Here is an 18,206-nt window from a genome sequence, read left to right on the forward strand (position 1 = left end):
ATGGGGGTCCTTTCGAGATGCTCTGGACGGGCAAATGCCAGATCCCCAACCCCAAGCTCCATCCTACCACGGAAGCTGGGTACCAGGAACAGCTCCTGGACTAGGAGGGGCGGGCAAAAAACCAAACACTGGCGACATTTCCCTGGCGTTTGGGTCTGGCTGGGGTGAGGAAGACCAGTGTTTGTCGTCATCTTCTTTCTTTTTTTTGCAGGGCAATGAGGGTTAAGTGACTTGCCCAGGGTCACACAGCTAGTAAGTGTCAAGTGTCTGAGGCTAGATTTGAACTCAGGTCCTCCTGAATCCAGGGCTGGTGCTTTATTCACTGAGCCACCTGGCTGCCCCAACGGGAGTGTCTTCTACCTACCTACCACTCCTCCCTCTTAGATCTTAGAGGGTCAGCTCCCTGAAGGCAGGGGCCATCTTGCCTTTCTTTGTGTCCTCAGGCATACTCGTGTATGTAGTACACACTCAATACTTACTGGCTTGTCTTGGACAAGTGACTTCTCTTTGCACCTGTTCTTGTTCAATACCCTCGTTTTCTTAAGGGAGAAGATCCTTGACTACCAATGTCATCACTGTCTAAACTATAATCATCACATTTCAGATTTTATAGTTAAGATTTGCCGATTACTTTCCTTACATTGAACCTGTGAGGTTGTCAAGGCAATTATTATTTCCAATTTACAGATGAGTTCACGGTCACCTATCTATAAAGCCTGAGTCAGAATGGAGCCTCTTTCCACAACCTGTTGTCTCATCAGGCAGTGATGGGCCCAGATTAATTTAGGTACGCTATCTCGGTGGCAGGGCTGAACTCATACAGCAGGGTCTCTCTCTGGGAGGGGTGGCCCCACATCACCAACACCTCTAGTGGGGAGTAGAGCCTGGCACATCCCAAAGGCTCCAAGGAAATGGAATGACCCTGGACACCAAGGCTGTGGACAGAAGGGGGTGGGGAGGGAACAATGATCCTCAAAATAGAACCCTTTCCAAAGGGGGCTGGGGCCTCCTTTTACCTGGGACCATCTTTGTAGCATTCAGTCTAGAGCCTAAATGGAGTGCCATGATTCTGAGCAATAATTCTGCTTTCCAGACCCACCCTGCACCAGCCAACTTCGGGCCCTTGGTTTGCACAAGGAGACAAAGGCACGATGCTGAGGGAAGCTGATTCTCACTCCCTGATGGGGAGAAAAGCTCTCCCAGACCATCTAAGATAATAAACCCACTCAGTAAGAACACATTCCTAGGGCTTTCCTTTGGGAAGTTTCCCTGATTGACAAAGGACAATAAAGCTCTGGGTCAACTGAGTAGTTTTCCAGGCCACACAGCTCATTAAGTGTTGGAAGTGGGATCTGGGGCCACAGAACTTCTCAGAGAGACCACCAAAAACAAAGGAGGATTCTGAGCCAATCTCACAAGTGGGGTCAAAAGAGGATTTGGTCCTGGCTTCTCTCTTGCTCCCAATAACCCATCTGCTTCTGGGCTTAAAAGAGACGATTGCTATTTAAAACAAACAGCCTTACTGGGTTCACATGATCGTCTGTTTATTTGGGTCATATGGGGACAATAAGCCTGGCAACATTAGGCAAGAGAGTTTAGTAATGAGGCTTCAGATCTGAGCTGGCCTGCACAAAAACCACTGGGCATCTCAGGCCTACCTATTCCTCCTGAAAAGATACCCCTCCCCCCCAAGGCAGCATCTCTGTTCTCACTGTGGAGCAGAGGGGCAAGAGAGCAGGGCCAGCAGGCCAGTGTACAGCCACTATGTTTACTTGGGCTGTTTCAGTTACTGGAATGAGAAGAGGAAGAGGTCAGCCCGACATTTCGGCAGAAAGACAAAAAGGCTATCATGCATTTCCGGGATGATACCTGCCACCAACTCTGCTGCATCAGTGAAGGCAGAGGTCTCCTTGCTGGGTGGGCTGCTCAGCCCCTACCTCACCCCAAATTCCATACTGCAAACTCAGATTTACATCCTGCTGTGGTCCCAAGACTCCAGGGATATGCTCCTTCCATACTGGCACACCTGGAATTAGGGACATGCTTTTTATGGACAAGGCTACACCTCCACATTTCAAAATTTAATCTATTCTGAGAAACTCCCAACACTAGACATCATTCCTAAAAACTCCCCTGGGATGGAAGGAACTAAAAAGGGGTAAGGTGGATTCAATGGATGGAAGCCTGGAAGATGCTTATGTGAAATTACATATGTTTGAGAAGGAAATGGAATACTAATATCCTAACATTCATTTCTAGCTAGGATTTCTCTGTCTTTCCAAATGCTTTGATGAAACTCCTCCTCTACCTATGCCGGAAGCACCAGGGAAAGAATTTATTGTAGGAGGGGTAAGAAGCAAGGGATAAACTGACAACTGGGCAAACCTTAGACTGTATCCTCGTGACCCAAAACAACGGACTGGTCCACTCCAATTCTCATCCAAGGGCCTTCACTAAGGCTCCTTGCCAAGATGACCTCTCACAATGTTAAGCACCCCCTGTAGCCTCAGCTGACTGTTGGGCTTGTCTGCAGGTTTCTCTGGTCCAAAAGGCTATTCTTGGAAGCCAGTTTCCCCACCACTGCCCCTCCCAAGGTGAAGCGAAGTGTAGGCATTGGTTGAGAGGCAAAAAACAAGAGGTCATTCTGCTCAGCTCCCACTCTAGGGGAAGCCTGTCTGGCTGATAAGAGCTTTCCTCTCGGGCAGGTCCAATGAGGATCCCCATGGTACTTAGATGTCACCGAATTGATCAAAGTATACAGCTCCCAAATCCTCAATGGAAAGTGCCATCCTCAAGTGAAAACCACAAAATATGGGGGCATCAGATTTATCAGATACTACTTTGATAAAGCCAAAACAAGGACAATTAGAAGAGGACCACACACCATTTCCCCCTGTTGCCTTAATGTTAAGAGAAAACCCAGTTCCTGCAGCCTTGTAGGTTAAGCCAGACAGTCTAGGAGAGTCTGCTGTCATCTCTTCCTTTGAAAACTTTGCTTTAGAATTGAAGAAAAAGTCTGAGTCTAGGAACAACAACAACAAAAAAGATATTTATATCCAAAATGCTATGAAAGCATCTGAGAAGTTGCTCATGTTTTTACACCAGATACATCAATGTAGGCTAGACAAGACACAGTAGCTCCAGAAGAGCATTCTTCAGGAACTGGACAACTTTACGAAGGATGTTTGAGCTCTCAAAGATCTTGAGAAAGAAATCCTGGACGTTTGGAAGGAACAGTCCGTCAAACTAAATTCATTCTGTGACCTATAAATGCAGACTTGACTCCATTCAATCAACAACACTTTTATGCTCTATCTCCAGGTCTAAAACACCCGAGGAAAAGATGGAGACCATTTGCTTATTCTTTTGTCTTCGACTAAATAAATAATGCAATGACATTGCCAAAAAAATAAAAATAAAAAGGCTACTCTCTTTTACTTGTAGCTCCTACCTATTCCTTACTGGCTGAGCCATGGTCATTGACCTTTGAACCATGGTCAATATGATGTAATGGACTCCTCTGCGGACAGTTCAGTACATCATTCCAGCCTCTAGAACCAGGTCAGCCACCAAGTGCCAATTGCCCACTTCATGTGACTAGTGCTCCCTCTTCAATAAATGTCTGAAGTGGAAAAGATGATCTCAGGCCAACCAACTAATTGTATATAAAGAAAGTGAAGTCCAGGAATGTTCAGTGACTTTCTCAGGTGCTGGTCAATGGCGATACCTGCACTATAACTCCTATAACCCTGGCACGTCCATCAAAAAAGCTATGAGAATGAAGCCCACAGATGACAAAAAGAAGTGCACAGAGCTGACCCCAACCCTCCACATGGTATTAAGGCAGGAAGAATCATCAGTTTTGCTAAGTGACACCCCAGCGAGGTGAGCACCTCACAGAGAAGGCAAGGGAGCAGCTGCAGGCTTGGGGTCCAGGGGCCCCCTGACCATGAAGGTTTGGAGTGCAGAGTGATGAAAAGAACATTCCACCTGAACCTTGGTGGGGCTTTTCTTTCCCACAACACTTCCCAGAAGCACCTCCAGTTCTAGAAATGACACGGTGACAGTAAGTTCCTGGAGAGATTTCTCTCAAGGTAACTACCCTGGCTCCAAATGCTGAGTAACATGCAAAGAAACCCAGGTCAAAGGTACAGAGCAGGGAGGGGCCAGAGACTGAGCTTCTCCAAGAAATCCAACCATGGGGCCAACTGGGGCAGTATGTGAAAGAAACCTGGGGAGCTGGGGAATGGAGCAGCTCTGACTAACAAGGGCTGGGGTCAAAAAGCACCAAATAACTTGAATGGAATCGAGGCTGGTTTGTGAAAGTCAGATCACAGGAGCAGGATTAGACAAATATAGGAAGAAAAACGGAAAGGGGGACTGGCCTTCCAGCCCAAGCCAGGTGCCAGCTGGGTCCTCTAGAGAGGCAAGCAAGCCCCAACGCCAGTCCCCCTCCCATCTTGCCTCTCACTGGGTCGGAGCTCCCTCTCTGCAGCAGTGATACCACCTCCCAGAATGGAACAATCTGTTATCTGTGCCAATACCCAATGCTCTCTAGGAAAGGCAATCATGTCCCGTGAGCCTGAATCCGGCAGGAGCCAAAGGGAATGCCACAGCCTTCAGCGACACCACATCACTGGCAGAACCTACTCAGGGACAGAAGGAAAAATATGAGTCCCAGGGCTCAATCAAGCCTTCCTCATCTGATCACAATACAGAACTCCTTCCTCCAAAGGACCTAGTTTACACAAGAGCAGAATACTAAGCAAGTGTAAACCTCAAGCTCTCTTTATTGTCTGGGATAGGGTTTCTGTGTGGCCTTTAGCCTCTAGTTTCCGGAAATGCTTCTTCTGTCATTCTCAGGTGGTAAAGCTACCATGGAGCCAAAAAATCAAATTCTCCTTTCCCGTTGTAGACTTTGTAATAATCTGTGCCCACAGCTCCCAGTACAAAAGTTTTGGTCAAGGAGCTGCACGAGGTTTAATTGGGGCATTTATGCCGTGATTGATGAGATGGCTCCTCCTGATGATTCCAGTAACTTGCTAAGAGTTCAAAATGACCTCTCAACCTCAATCCAGTTCTGGCCTTGCTTCTGACAAGATCCCTTGTCCTAGTGTCCTCCCATTTTCACTCACAAAGCAGATTCCCATGGAGCTTCTGAACCAGTTCCAGAACTTTCCCTGTCTATGCCACACCATAGCATTCTCCTCTCCTACCACCGGGTAGCAAGGCCTCTTTTCTCTGTCTCTGAGCAGTGAAGACACAAGACAGGGAGGGGACGTCTAGCACCTCTGGTGAGGTTTCCCCCAGCTATGGAGAACTCTCAGAAACAGAAGTTTCTGTCTCCACTCAGCAGATACCCTCCACGCCCCTCTCCCCCAGCAGAATTGTCTGGCCCTCTCAGTGAAAGCTAGGCTTTTCTAGAGGGCCCATCTTCCCATAGCTTACACACCAACACACTCTTAGTGGTACCAAAATTCGGGCTAGCAAACACTGCTGGCTCCCCAGAAAGGGAAAACAAGATCAGCTCCCTCACAGGTCAGGTCAGTTACAGGCAAACTGAAGGACAGGCTCATCCTGGAAGTGGATTCAGGGTACTCCAGTCCTCAGGCAAGCCCCTGTCTGGGAAGTGCTTCAACTCCAGGTTGGTAGGGGCTGCTCTTCCATACTCTGACCCTGCTCCCTTGAGCTCACATCTCAAAATCATAGACACTTCTGAGGCAGAAAAAAACCACCTGGGTCCCAAGCTTTCTGCTTCAACCTCAGCTTTATAATCCTCAGGGGGCACCCCCTGCCTGGCTGGCTCCACCCGGCTGAGGGAAGCGCTTGCCACTGCCACCTCCATTCAGTGACAGCTGACACCTGCACCAGGAGAACCTACAACAGAGAATGTGCTATTCTTCCAACAGCTGCCAGAGGCAGCAAGATCAACGTCTACAGATCTCGTCACAAGGAACAATCTCAAAAAGCAAACTGGTCCTGTTTGTTTTGTAACTGAGATACTTGGGACTGAGTGCTAAAAGGAAAGAAAATCAAGTGTCATGTCCATTATGATCCAATTCCAAGTTGCCAAGCTGTCCTTAGGTAATTAACAGCTATTTCACATTAATTCTGATCCAACATGTACTCTAACAGGACTTTTATTTTGTATGACCACTAATTATTTGAGCTAGAAATACTACCAGATAGAAATATTTAGTAGGATGTTATTAAAAACGAATTATTAGCTATTTCTCTTACTCTAACCCTTAGACAATGATCATGGGAAGCAAGGTTGCAGGAATGCTACCTCAAGAGCCTAATTACCAACTGTTAATAAGAAGTGACTTCTCTTTTTCCCATTGTCATTAATGAAAGTGCCTTGGTATCTGGCACTGGTCAGGTGGGCTTTAGGAGGTTGTGTTTGGGGAGAGGCTTACTCACATAAGCCTCTCCAACATAATGAGAATCCGAGCTCTGGTTGGGGATAAAAAGGTGATGCCACACAATCGTCATCTTTCATCTTAGGATCCTTCCTTTGACAAGAGCCCCATACACCCCACTTCCCCATCCCAATCCACTCGATGGACCCACACTCACCACTCTATTGTTTTGGACCAATATAACATCTTTCCTCACCAGAGCTCCAGACACAATCCAGTCCTGTTGCATTAACCTCAACCAGCCAATGTGATCGGCATCTCCTAACAAATCCCTCGCCAAAAAGTCCAAATAGTGGCGTTTCTGATTAGACTAAGACAAAGAAGCTACATCTCCGTGGCCACTGTGAGGTGTAGTGCCTTCACCATAGTCAAAACAGGCTTCGCCCTAAGTACAAGTGCAAACCTACTCAATGCAGCACTGGCTGCTGCTCCAATTACCAATTAAATAAACAAATTGCTCTTTTAGTCTTTTGGGTGAGTCACAGCATAGCCCCCTGGGAGGCTCAGACCTAAGAGTCCTAGAGCATACTGTGAAGAGACTTTGAAGAACTGGAGGCAAGGGGCACTCAGAAAGCTCTTGAGGGCCTGAAACAAAGAGGGCATTTACTCATGTAGCTAAAGAGGCCCAAAGAAATCAAATCATGGCCCCAGGGAGCAAGCTCTCACCCACTAGTGCCGTTAAGATATTTCTGGGTCTGGAGGCCTTGAGTAGCCCCCAGGCACCGGCATTCACAGAATCAGAGAATCTAAGATGTGCAAAAGAATTCAGAGGGCAAGTAGTTCAATTAATTCATCCCTGGCCAAGAATTTTTTCTCCAACAGGGACTTCTTAGCTTAGGAGGCAGCCCTTTCTCTTAGACAACTCAATTCAGTATTTTATTTACATCCTGCCTAGCTCTGCACCTGCTCCTCCTCCCCACTACTCCCAGTTCTGCAGCTCTCCCTGGTCCCTCACCACCTTGGTCACATTTGTCCAGATTTTTTCTAAAACACAGACCCCACAACAGAATGTGGTCCCTTGTCTGCCTCTGGAGCATACCAAGTGACTTCTCTTCTGATCACTGGTAGTCTAGGAGTACAGGAATTACCTTTCAGTTAAGACCAACAGCTCAATTACAAAAGACCTAGCAACTTTTTTCCAATTAGGTCATATCTTTCTCCAGGTTCACTGCCTTGAATGGTACCGAAATAAGTCCCCAGCCTCCCAGCCCAGCATGTCTGTGCTCACAGGAAGCAACAGTCTCAGAGTTTACATTTTTGCCTGATGGGTAAATCCCTAACAACTCCAACACTATTTCATGCCTTGCTTTTCCAAAAACCAGCCCCCTAAACAAGGCAGAGGCTGAGCTCAGGGCCAGCCTAATGGCCACAGAGCATGAGCCTGAAGTAGTGGGAAAGCAGAGCCAGCATGGTGCCCTAACCAGGCACAGAACTGCAGCACACGTCCCAGGGGAGGAGGTTCGGGGTAAAAGTGTGTGCGCATTGGTGCCCTCGCATTCAACAGGCCGCCCTGGTTTAAACAGCAGCGTGCCAGGGTTATTAGTGTACTCACTCAGCCAAACTATCCAACTCAACAGGGAAAAGGGAAGCACTGAAAAATCTGACTGAAGAACGTTCCAGAGTTTCTTCCGAACACTCCCAATTTCTAATCAGGCCTGAGAGTGTGTATTTACTGACTGTGGTAACCTGCTCCGTCCCCCACGCCCCTTTAAAAGTTTCTTAAAGGCTAATTAACCGCAAAGACAAAGTCAAAAGAACTTCACATCCTTGATGACAGCTCAGGAGGAAATGGTTTATCTGGAAAGCTAATCTTCGTTTTGGAAGCAATGAAAACATAAAAGTTCTTTAAGAAAATACCAACACCAAGGCCCAAGCCATTCTTTCCCATAAGTGAGCACTTTGGGGAAAAAAGACCACAAATGCCCCCTTGTGGCCACGAGAGGGAATGCCACGCATGTACTATTTGCATCAAGTACAATGCAGGTCCTTGGAGAGGAAATGAATGAGAGGCTCAAAGATTTATTTACTTTCTCTCTCTCTCTGTCTACCTCCCTCCCTCCCTCTCCCTCTCCCTTTCTAGAGTCACTCTAGAGTCCCAGAGACTGGTTTGGATGAACAGCTGGCCTCTGTTTCCCAGAAGCAAGGCCATAGTAAAGCAGTAGGTACTAAGGAGTTGATTTGCATCCTAACCCAACACTTTCCAACAGGAACATACTCCCCACACCTCACAACATTTGTATTACAGGATCAAAGACACTCCCTATGGAAGATCAAGTGAAGTGTTCTCAAGGTGCTCTCACCCCCAGGGCAGGCATGAGTCAAAAGCTCTGGACAATCTTAACAGCCAGCTGGGAGATCCTCAAGTTCCATGAGGCAAATGTGAACTCTGCCATCCTAGGACAGGGAGACAACCCAACCCTCATCACACAGAGTTGGCCCTTTGAAGCACATTCAGCATTATACCCTTCAGTCATGTCAGCAGCACCACTCACGAAGAGCTCCAAGCTAAGGAATGTGGAGTTGCAGAATGTCTGTATTTCAAGGGAGCTCCAGTACCGGCAGCAATCTCAGGCTTCAGATTCAACAGGGGAGATCTTTCCAAACATACACAAAGTTGGCATGCTGAGTATCTAGCTGTTTAAGCACTGCCCAAGCTGACGTGTCATGTGGCTAGCTCTTTCATTTGGAATTCTTCTAGATTACATCGAACTCTGCAGAACTTCCAAGCCATCTTAGAAGACCCGAGGGTCATCTTGGGCTTGTGGGGTCTGTCCTTAGGAGGTCTGCTGACACTGGCACCATCACCTGGTGTCTTCTGGGGGGTGTCTCTGACCCAACTATATGTTCTCAGAGTTGCAGTATCATGTTATCAAATATTCCCATTGCTATTCAACCAGGTTACCACTCACTACCAATGATACAAAAGATTGGATGTTGTTAGTTATGGAACCAATTTCACTTAACATTAAACATGAGCTGCAACCAGAAAGCATTCTAAGAAAGTAGGTCAAGGATGCAATTTCAATGTCAATAGAATCCTTATGCTTAGCTAACTTCTTCAAAATGCCACTAACAGAAATGGCAAGAGGGTTAGCACAGATCTAGGTTCAAAAAGAACACTATTAGGCTATGTGACCTGTCAGCACTTTTCTCTCTTTCCAACGTAGCCTATGGTCTGAGCATACTAGACCTATTCAAAAGATCTTCAATGATATTATTGGCCAATCGGGCAACACACGTCAGACAAAGTAGATGAGTCAGCAGCCTACAAGGACAGAATCCTGGAAAGACTACTGACACCTTCTCAGTATGGATAAGCCCAGAACAATTTTACAATTCTGGCTGTACACTTGAAGAAGCAAATACACTATGGGAAGTCACCTGGGGGATTAAAATAGAAGGGTATCAATGCCATTTGCTCCTGAACAATTTATATTCAAGTGAGCTTCAACATCAAAAGAGTTTTCAAACTCAATTCTATTCACTCCTGATGAACCTCTAAAATCATATGCACATAAGAAGGGGCAAGAGACCATTGGATCTGGGATCAAACATATACATGAAAGTCAAAAAGGGTGAAATAAGAGGGTTGGGTCAGACAAGAGCAGGAAGCATGGCCTAACTCAATGCCATGAACACAGAATGTGGCAAGGATGTGAGACATGCTTCAGGAACAAACCTGGTAAACAGTGTTCCATATGGAGGCTGGTGAGACAGGGGAAAAGGGAAGCAAGTTCTGAAAGCACATACATCCCCGTAGGGAACAAGGGCAGCTGTGGTCAAAAGCAAGCTTGCCTCCCTCTCTTTGCCAATTACCAAGCAATTAACAAAGGGAAACCAACACCAGGGGGCAGAAGAGCATGTCTAGGTAAGCCTGCCAAAGACTGTCAGCTAATACACAGACCTTTCTCCAGAAAGGCCTGGACCTCTAGATAGTCAGCATCGTGCTGATTTTATGAGTCTAACCGACCATATGCTCAGGAACAGAAATCGACTTCTTAAAAGAAGAGACATCCATCCCCACCTCCCTCTGGCCCAGCTGGAAAATATGTGCTCAAGCAAAAACATTTTTAAAATAACTGGTTGTTTTTCACAATTCAGTGTTTTATAAACAGGGAAAACAGTGCCAGATTCTCTGAGCCCAAAGTAGCCTATTCTTTCCCAAGGAGGCATTTCAATCAAGAAGGGTTCGAATACAGCCAAGCTCCAACTTGCTTCCCCATAATTTCAAATGGAAGTGCAATCCTGATTTAACGCCTTCAAATGGGAGAGTTTCTCTAACCTTCCATCAAACCAAAGCCACAATGACACCAGGCCCCTGGAATGGAAGCCACAGGCCAAGCTCTGCTGCAGACTAGGATGCTAGATGAGCTATTTACCAGCTCTAGCCCTCACTTTCAGCATCTGAGAAACAGGGTTGGACCATGGAACCTCTAAGATTGCTTTCCCTTCTGAAGTCCTATCCCCCAGAGGGAACTAATGGTGCTGTTGGTAGAGCACTAAGCGTCGAGTCAGGAGAACTTGAGTTCAACTCCAGCCTCAGAGATTGACTAGCTGTGTGACCCTAGTCAAGTCACTTAACCCATCTGCCTCAGTCTCTCCTACTACAAAATGGGGATCATAATCATCTACCTCACAGGATGGGTTGGGAGGATCAAATGAGTTAATTGTAAAAAGCACTTAGTGAAGTTCCTTGGCACATAGTAGGTACCTTTCTTTTCTGACAAAAAACAGCAAACACTGTTTTCTGTTTTAAATATGAAACTACTATCATTTAATATGAGTACTGCAAACAAGAAATTACGCCCTAATGCCAGGAAATGTGGGGTTAGCCCTAGCACTGTTCCTAATTAGCTTCATGGCCCTTACCTGTATAATGGAGGGTATGAGAAAGGGGGGAGGGAGGACCAGGCTAAATGCCTCTGAGGTCCCTTCCATCTTTAACTGTCTAGGCCATGAAATCACAGGCACATGCTTTTAACAATAAAGCCAAGAGCTATGGGCAAAGAAACCCCATGTGTGCTCAGGGTGGCTTTCCCTTTCCCCCGCCCCCCTCGGAGCAATGAGGGTTAAGTGACTTGTCCAGGGTCACACAGCTAGTAAGTGACAAGTGTCTGAGGCCAGATTTGAACTCAGGTCCTCCTGAATTCAGGGCCGGTGCTTTAACCACTGCGCCACCTAGCTGTACCCTGCCCCCTTGACCGTACTCTTAAAAAACCTCAGTGCTTGTGATTTTTTTCCCCTAGAGGAAGAGAAAGGGAGCAAGAGATACATATAACTCTAGATAGATAAAATTCAGAACTAGGACATTGCAGCCAAGGGAATATAATAGAGAGTTGGTCCTGGAGAAGGGAAGACCTGGGGCTAACTCTCACATGGTGCTTGAAAACAAAAGCCCAGCCTTTCCAACCCTAATCCAAAGCATTTTAACACTTGTTTTGAGAAGCTGGTTACATTAGGAATCAAAATTCTACTGCTAGTAAGACTATATAATGAGGATGAGAATTGAATCTTTAGATCAGAATGTTCAATCAGCATCAATTTACCTACCAACAAATGAACTCTTCAAGGTTTGGGCCAGTACCTGATTGCCAAGAATACTTTGACAACAAATGTCTACTCCTAGCTTCTGACAACTTCAAATCAATCACAGGGAGCCTCCTGAAACAAGAAATAGGATTGATCCTTTTCAAGTACATATACGTGTATGTGTATACATCAATTGAATCTTAGTTGAGATTTGAAAATAATTCCAAAATTGTGTGGAATTAATTCTACTAAAGTACAACACTGTACACAAGTTAGGGGGGAAATATGCCAGGCTCAGAGTGGAGAATTCTGTTTTACTCTTAGGTTCTGGAGCAAGAGCATAAAAGAGATGAGTCATGATTCTCATTTACTCATTAAGCACATGCCTCTTGCCAATTTCTAATTATCAAGAAAATCCAAGTTGAGGCAATCTTTCTGGGAATGGATCTGAAGCTCTTTGCCCTGTTGTTCTATCCAGCCCTGACTCACCATTGGACCCCTACGGTCAGTTTCCTGTTTGCAGATATGGGGTGGGGCATGGGACATGGGTGGAAGGGTCAATCAGAAGAGAACACGAGCAATCAAGTTGTCTTGGATGGTGACTCATGAAGACAGGCCTTGAGCCTGCTAAGTGATCTGTCTTTTGAGTGGAGGTAATGAAAGCCACTTGCCCTTCTAAAGCAGTAGCCTCTAGAGAAGACCTGAGAGACCGAGCACACCCCTGCAGGCCAAGGTGCCTTCTCAGCCACAGTGAAAGAGATGCCTGACCTAAACCTCAGATGCCACACTAACAATCTGATGGCCTTGGAGAGCCAGTCCAACACTAAGTCAGGCAGACTTAAATCTGTCCAGAACCCCAGCCTCCTGGTAGCTTTTTATTGTTATTAATATCCAGGACATTTCCTCTGGTGTCACTTCACAGTGATTCCCTGCATCTAAACAAAAAATCCATTCCAGTGTTGACTTGCTGAAATTATCTTTAAAAAATTCGTGCTAGTGTCATTGTTTTTTCCCCCTGAATTAGTAAAAAGAAGTTCTAAAAGGCAAGCTGCCCTACATCTGACTGACCCAGCTGTGCCAGGAATTTGTGGCTAACTAGCAACAAGCCTGAAAATCTGGTTGCGTAAATACGTACAGAGCTGGTTCATTAAGTCCCTGTTCTGGCCCTCGACCCAATGCATCTCTACCACCGTGTCATCGTTTGCCTCCTTCTTGACATTGATTAAACACTTAAACAGATAATGTCCGAGAGTCCCTTGAGAATTCCTCTCTCTTTCAGTCACTCTAGTGGCGACTTCTTCAGGAGCATCTAGCTCCTCGGTGGCACAGAAAGCGCCCCTGACACTTTCTAAAACCTCTGTCCTTCCCGTTTTCTCAGTCCCTTCCTCCTCCATTGGTTCTTGGCTATTGTCTGGATGGGGACTTTCAGCTCCACACACAGCAGGCCTGGATGGGGAGCCCTCCTCAGGGCACTTGGTCCAATCTGGATTATTTTCAATCTCTTTGGGCATAGGTTTCTCTTCTTCCATAGCTTGAATGAAGTCTTCAGAGGCTCGAGGAACTTCTCTCAATTGCCTTACTCTGTCTCTTTTCTTTCTCCTTAAATGAACCCAAGAGTTTTCAATGGCTGTTAGGAATAGACTAACTTCATCTTTTCCACAGGGAACTCGTTTATGCTGGACCTATTTGGAGGAAAAAACAGAATTTCACAGACATGAATTTTGCATCTCTTCTTGATGCCCCCAAAACAGATCAAGAAAAAAAAAACACCTTCATCTCCTAAATCAGGTACCTTCAGATCAGTGAGGATTTTTTCAAGCCATGTTGTAATAACTGTTATGCCTTCCACAGTTTCTGAGCCCACGGCAGAAGCTTTGTGGGATAACTCTTTCATTGTGGCTGCTAATACTACAAATGTAATGGGCTTCCTAGGCTTTTCTAGTTTCCTTCTTTTAGATGGAGGTGACTGAAAGAAAAAGAGAGATGGAACGAGATTAGTAGATAAAAATTATTCCATCCATACATCCACCCACCCCACTCACCACCCCTCCCCCCACCTTGGGGAGACAATGAAATTTCACTAACACCTTAGATGACAGAAAATAATTGAATAAGCAATAAATAATTCCCTTATCTGTTGGGGCCAAAGGAGGCTCATATCATTCCATTCAATTCAGTAGATTTCAATACAAACATTTGTTAAAGATAAATGCCAGATAGTGTGCTTAGGTCCTAAGACATCCCTATATCCTAGAGTTGGGGATACAAAGAAAAATAAACAGTCCTTGCTCCTTAAGAGTTGGGGGGAGAGAGATGTAAATATAAAATATATACTAGGCCATTTCAAGAGGGGGAAAGAAGAGCACTAATGGCTGGGGGGTGGGGAAGCAGGGGAGGAAGGAAGGTCTCATGCAAGAGATAGTACTTCATTTCAGGAAAGAACAGGAGCCCCGAGGACACAACCTGCCCCTTTCTAAAGGAAATGCAAGCACCTCTATCATCAATTTCTAATTTGTGTTTCCATGTCAGCAGAAGCTTGGAATGAACCACAGATTTCCACGGTTTGCCTTTCATTACCAATCAGAGCCACAGGTATCATATGTTGAATCCTGCTGGATGTCAAAAACAAGCTAGCTAGCTAATGAGCTGCACACAGGTACTATCTTTAATGGAACCGATGGATTCTTCATCTCTTAAAATTCCCATGAAAATGCTGACCTTGGAAGGTGGTTTTACCCAAAATAAAGCTTGTAAGCCTGTCATCCCTTTTTTCCTCCTACATCAAGCATGGAATCGAAATCTTTCCTGGCCATACCCACTAGAGGGACTCAAACTCCACGTTCAAGTTCAATTACGTCACCACATTTGTTTTTTCTCTTAAAAAATGAAAGCTCCCTAGATTGGTCTTATCCAGAAGCAATAATTTTAAAATACATTTTATGGCTATTTAGCTCCTCAAAAAAGACATATTACTATATTCCGGATTGGAAACTTAAAACTCAAACAATATAAAGATGAAAACAAGAATGAGGACATTAGAGACTGAGCAGAGTGGTGCACAAAGACCGAAGGTTAAAATGGTTTGGAAATGTTTTGATTCCAAAAAGAATCAATGCTGTTTTCAGACAAGCCTAGGCAGATTCAGATTTTCTCAGTAACAGAGCAGGGGAAAAGTAACTACCACTTTTACTCAATCAGAATTGTTTTAGGCAGAAAACTGAAAGTACATGAAAGGACCTATTATGTGGCTTGAAGAGAACAGGAACCCACTCGGAGCTTGCAAGGTTTTTCCTCTAATACAGACACACAGGGAAAGCCATTCTATTTCTATGTGAAAGATTTTTCAATGTGACAATTTCCAACAACTCTTTAAGGTTTATCTTTAAGTTAGTAAGAAGATTCAATAAAAGATCATAACATTAAGAAATGCTTTAAGTTGGTGGAGTTGTGGATGCATCCAACCATTCTGGAGAGCAATTTGGAACTATGCCCAAAGGGCTATAGAACTGTGCTTTACCCTTTGATCCAGCAATACCACTGCTAGGTTTATATCCCAAAGACACCCCCAAAGAGAAAAAGACCTATTTCCACAAAAATATTTCTAGCAGCTCTTTTTGTGGTGGCTAAGAATTGGAAATAAAAGGAATGCCCATCAATTGAAAATGGCTAAAAATGCTGTGGTATATGATGGCAATGAAATGTGCTATAAGAAATGACAAGCAGGATGATTTCAAAAAGGCCTGGAAAGACTTGTATGAACTGATGTATGGCGAAGTGAACAGAACCAGGAGAACGTTGTGCAATACTGTTTGATGAAGAACTTCGAATGACAAACTATTCTTGGTAATACAATGATCCAAGACAATCCCAAAGGACTAATGATAAAGCATATTCTATCCACCTACAAAAAAGAATGAATATTGACTGAACACAGATTGAAGTGTGCTATTTTTCCACTTTCATTTTTTCTTTTATCCATGTTTTCTTATACAAAATGGCTAATATGGTAATGTTTTACATAATTGCACATGGATAACCTATATCTATCCGATTGCTTACTGGGGGAGGGAAGGGAAGAAGGGATAGAACTTGGAACTCAAAACTTTAAATAAAAATGTTTATTAAAAAAAAAAGAAGAGCTTTAAAACAACCTTATCGACAACTCAATTTGATTGAATTTACCAGAAAGGGATGGAAACAGGAAACAAGCCAATCAAGAGCACTCTGGGGAAATGAGGAACAATGGATTCTGGGCTGTGCCCAGGCCTGGACTCGTTTACCTAATCTTTTCAGACAAGATCAGACAGATTCAGATTTGACATTGAGAGTAATGTTCTAATGACTTCATAACATATCAAGAGAAAAAGTAACTACTTATGAGTGTACCTTCAGCTTCCAAGTATCTCCTGGCCAAGAATATAGCAACCCAAGTATTAAACTAGTTACACTGTATTTGAAGCTATAAAAAGTATCAAACTCAAGTTCCATAGTTCAACTTTAAACATTGGTGGGGAGAGAAACAAGACATGATGACAACAGGGGACAAGGATGGGGATGTGTGCACAAGAGCTCACAAGCGGTCACCTGTGACACACCAAAAGAGATCAAGATCCTCTCCAAAGGGTTTTGGTTCTTTCAAGTGTCTGATCAGAGGTACAACTGAACACGGAGATACAAGATGGCAGCAGCTCAGCTTCATGAAGCTACTCCGCTAGTACTAATAGGTCTTGACCCATTTGATTTGAATATTGTTTCTTTCTGAGTGGAGGCTTGCCCAGAGAGCCCCCTCCCCCCAATGATTCTAGAGATGGACGGAGGAAAAGGGAAGCGCACTGTCAACCTTGCTAATTTAATTTCCTCTGTTGTTACCTGCCTTTCCAAAGACAGAAACATTAAACTGCTGATCTAGGTTTAAGTAACAGAACTTCCCTGTCCCAAATGGGACTGCTCTATCCAACACTCCAATTCTGATCTTCCCTACACAAAGCTCTGCCCTAGGTTATGATGTCATCAGAAATGTCAGATTTGCTAACAGCTGGTTATTCAGTAAAAAGAAAACAGATATTTTAAATTCAGTTTTATGCCACTCCTGAAGTTAGACGACAGGCTGACAATGATTTTGTTCTTTTATTAATTTCCAAGCACGGTTTTCATATAAATTAATGATCATAAACTTCAACTGTTCATAAACATAAACTGTTCAGAACAACAATTCCCCCATCCCCCCATCCATGTGGACTCTGACATATTGAAAATCCTTATTTTACTCAGCAGGGTCACATTAAAATGCACTGAACAGCAAAAGCAGGTCTTAAGAAACTACCACTTAAATTTATCCACAAAGATCCCTCGTATTAGCACAGCTTCGTGCCTCTTCCTAAGTGTCCAAAGAATGGGAAATCTCATGGACAGCTTTGTCTCTCCTCCACCCACCATTAAAATGTAACTTGTTTTGCTAACATTAAGATCTAAAGTCATCATCACAGAGATCTATTTGGAGTCCTCAAACGGCAACGATCTTGTTTAGCAGGCAAGATGCACTTAAATAATTCAACATTTTTTAAAGTCTAAAAATCAATGCTTTACACTGGGTAATCCAGCTTAATGCAAAGGACCAGAGTCCACTTTACAACTGATGTCAGAATAGAAGCCCCCCCCCCCCCCAATACCCTGCAGCTGAAATTACAGCATGAAATCAGCCCCCTGGGTCCTTTGCCCTCCAAAAAAGATGCCTATTTCTGTCACAAACTCCATGGATTTAGTGGTTTACACACTAATTTTATTTGCTATCTGGTGGCACAGTCCTGAACACAAAGAATGGAGGTGGGAGGGTTACAGTAAGTTAAACCAAATGAATATTGTTTGCTTAAATTACTAACTTAAAAACCTACAAATTTTAAGTTTTAAGATTCCTTATGCTCCCACCTTTGTCATCAATTATAGATTTAACAATATCTATGAAAGGGGTCTAAGTGACACATGTCATAGCTAACAGACTGTGACATATGGCCCTGACCTGTTTGTTATCAACAGCAGCTCCCAAGAAAACCAGGAGAAAATTAAGTGCTCTGATCTTAAAAAGAGGGAGAAAGAAGCAGAGGGAAGAAAAGGAGTGAGAGAAAGGGAAAGGGGGAACAGAAAGAGGGAGAGAGAAGAAAGAGGAAGGGAAAGGAGGTGAGGGGGAGGTTACTTGGAAAAAAAAAAAATCCTGAGGATGAAGATTCTTTGAGCCCAGGTTCTGGCAGGTAGGAGTTG

General features: G+C 44.4%; 1 protein-coding gene across 2 annotated transcripts in view; it reads right to left on the bottom strand.

The window, feature by feature from the left end:
- Positions 1–1,532: 1,532 nt before the first annotated feature.
- The window catches only part of METTL16 (methyltransferase 16, N6-methyladenosine), a 51,732-nt gene continuing 35,058 nt past the window's right edge, over positions 1,533–18,206 (bottom strand). For both annotated transcript variants that reach the window (XM_044001066.1, XM_044001065.1), the window contains 2 exons: positions 13,744–13,917; positions 1,533–13,633 (listed from right to left, as the gene is read on the bottom strand). In XM_044001066.1, the coding sequence (XP_043857001.1) occupies positions 13,043–13,633; positions 13,744–13,917 (765 nt within the window). In that variant the 3' untranslated portion in view covers positions 1,533–13,042. The remainder of the gene's footprint in view (positions 13,634–13,743; positions 13,918–18,206) is intronic.

The sequence above is a fragment of the Dromiciops gliroides genome, chromosome 4 (assembly GCF_019393635.1).
Source record: "Dromiciops gliroides isolate mDroGli1 chromosome 4, mDroGli1.pri, whole genome shotgun sequence".
Taxonomy (NCBI): domain Eukaryota; kingdom Metazoa; phylum Chordata; class Mammalia; order Microbiotheria; family Microbiotheriidae; genus Dromiciops; species Dromiciops gliroides.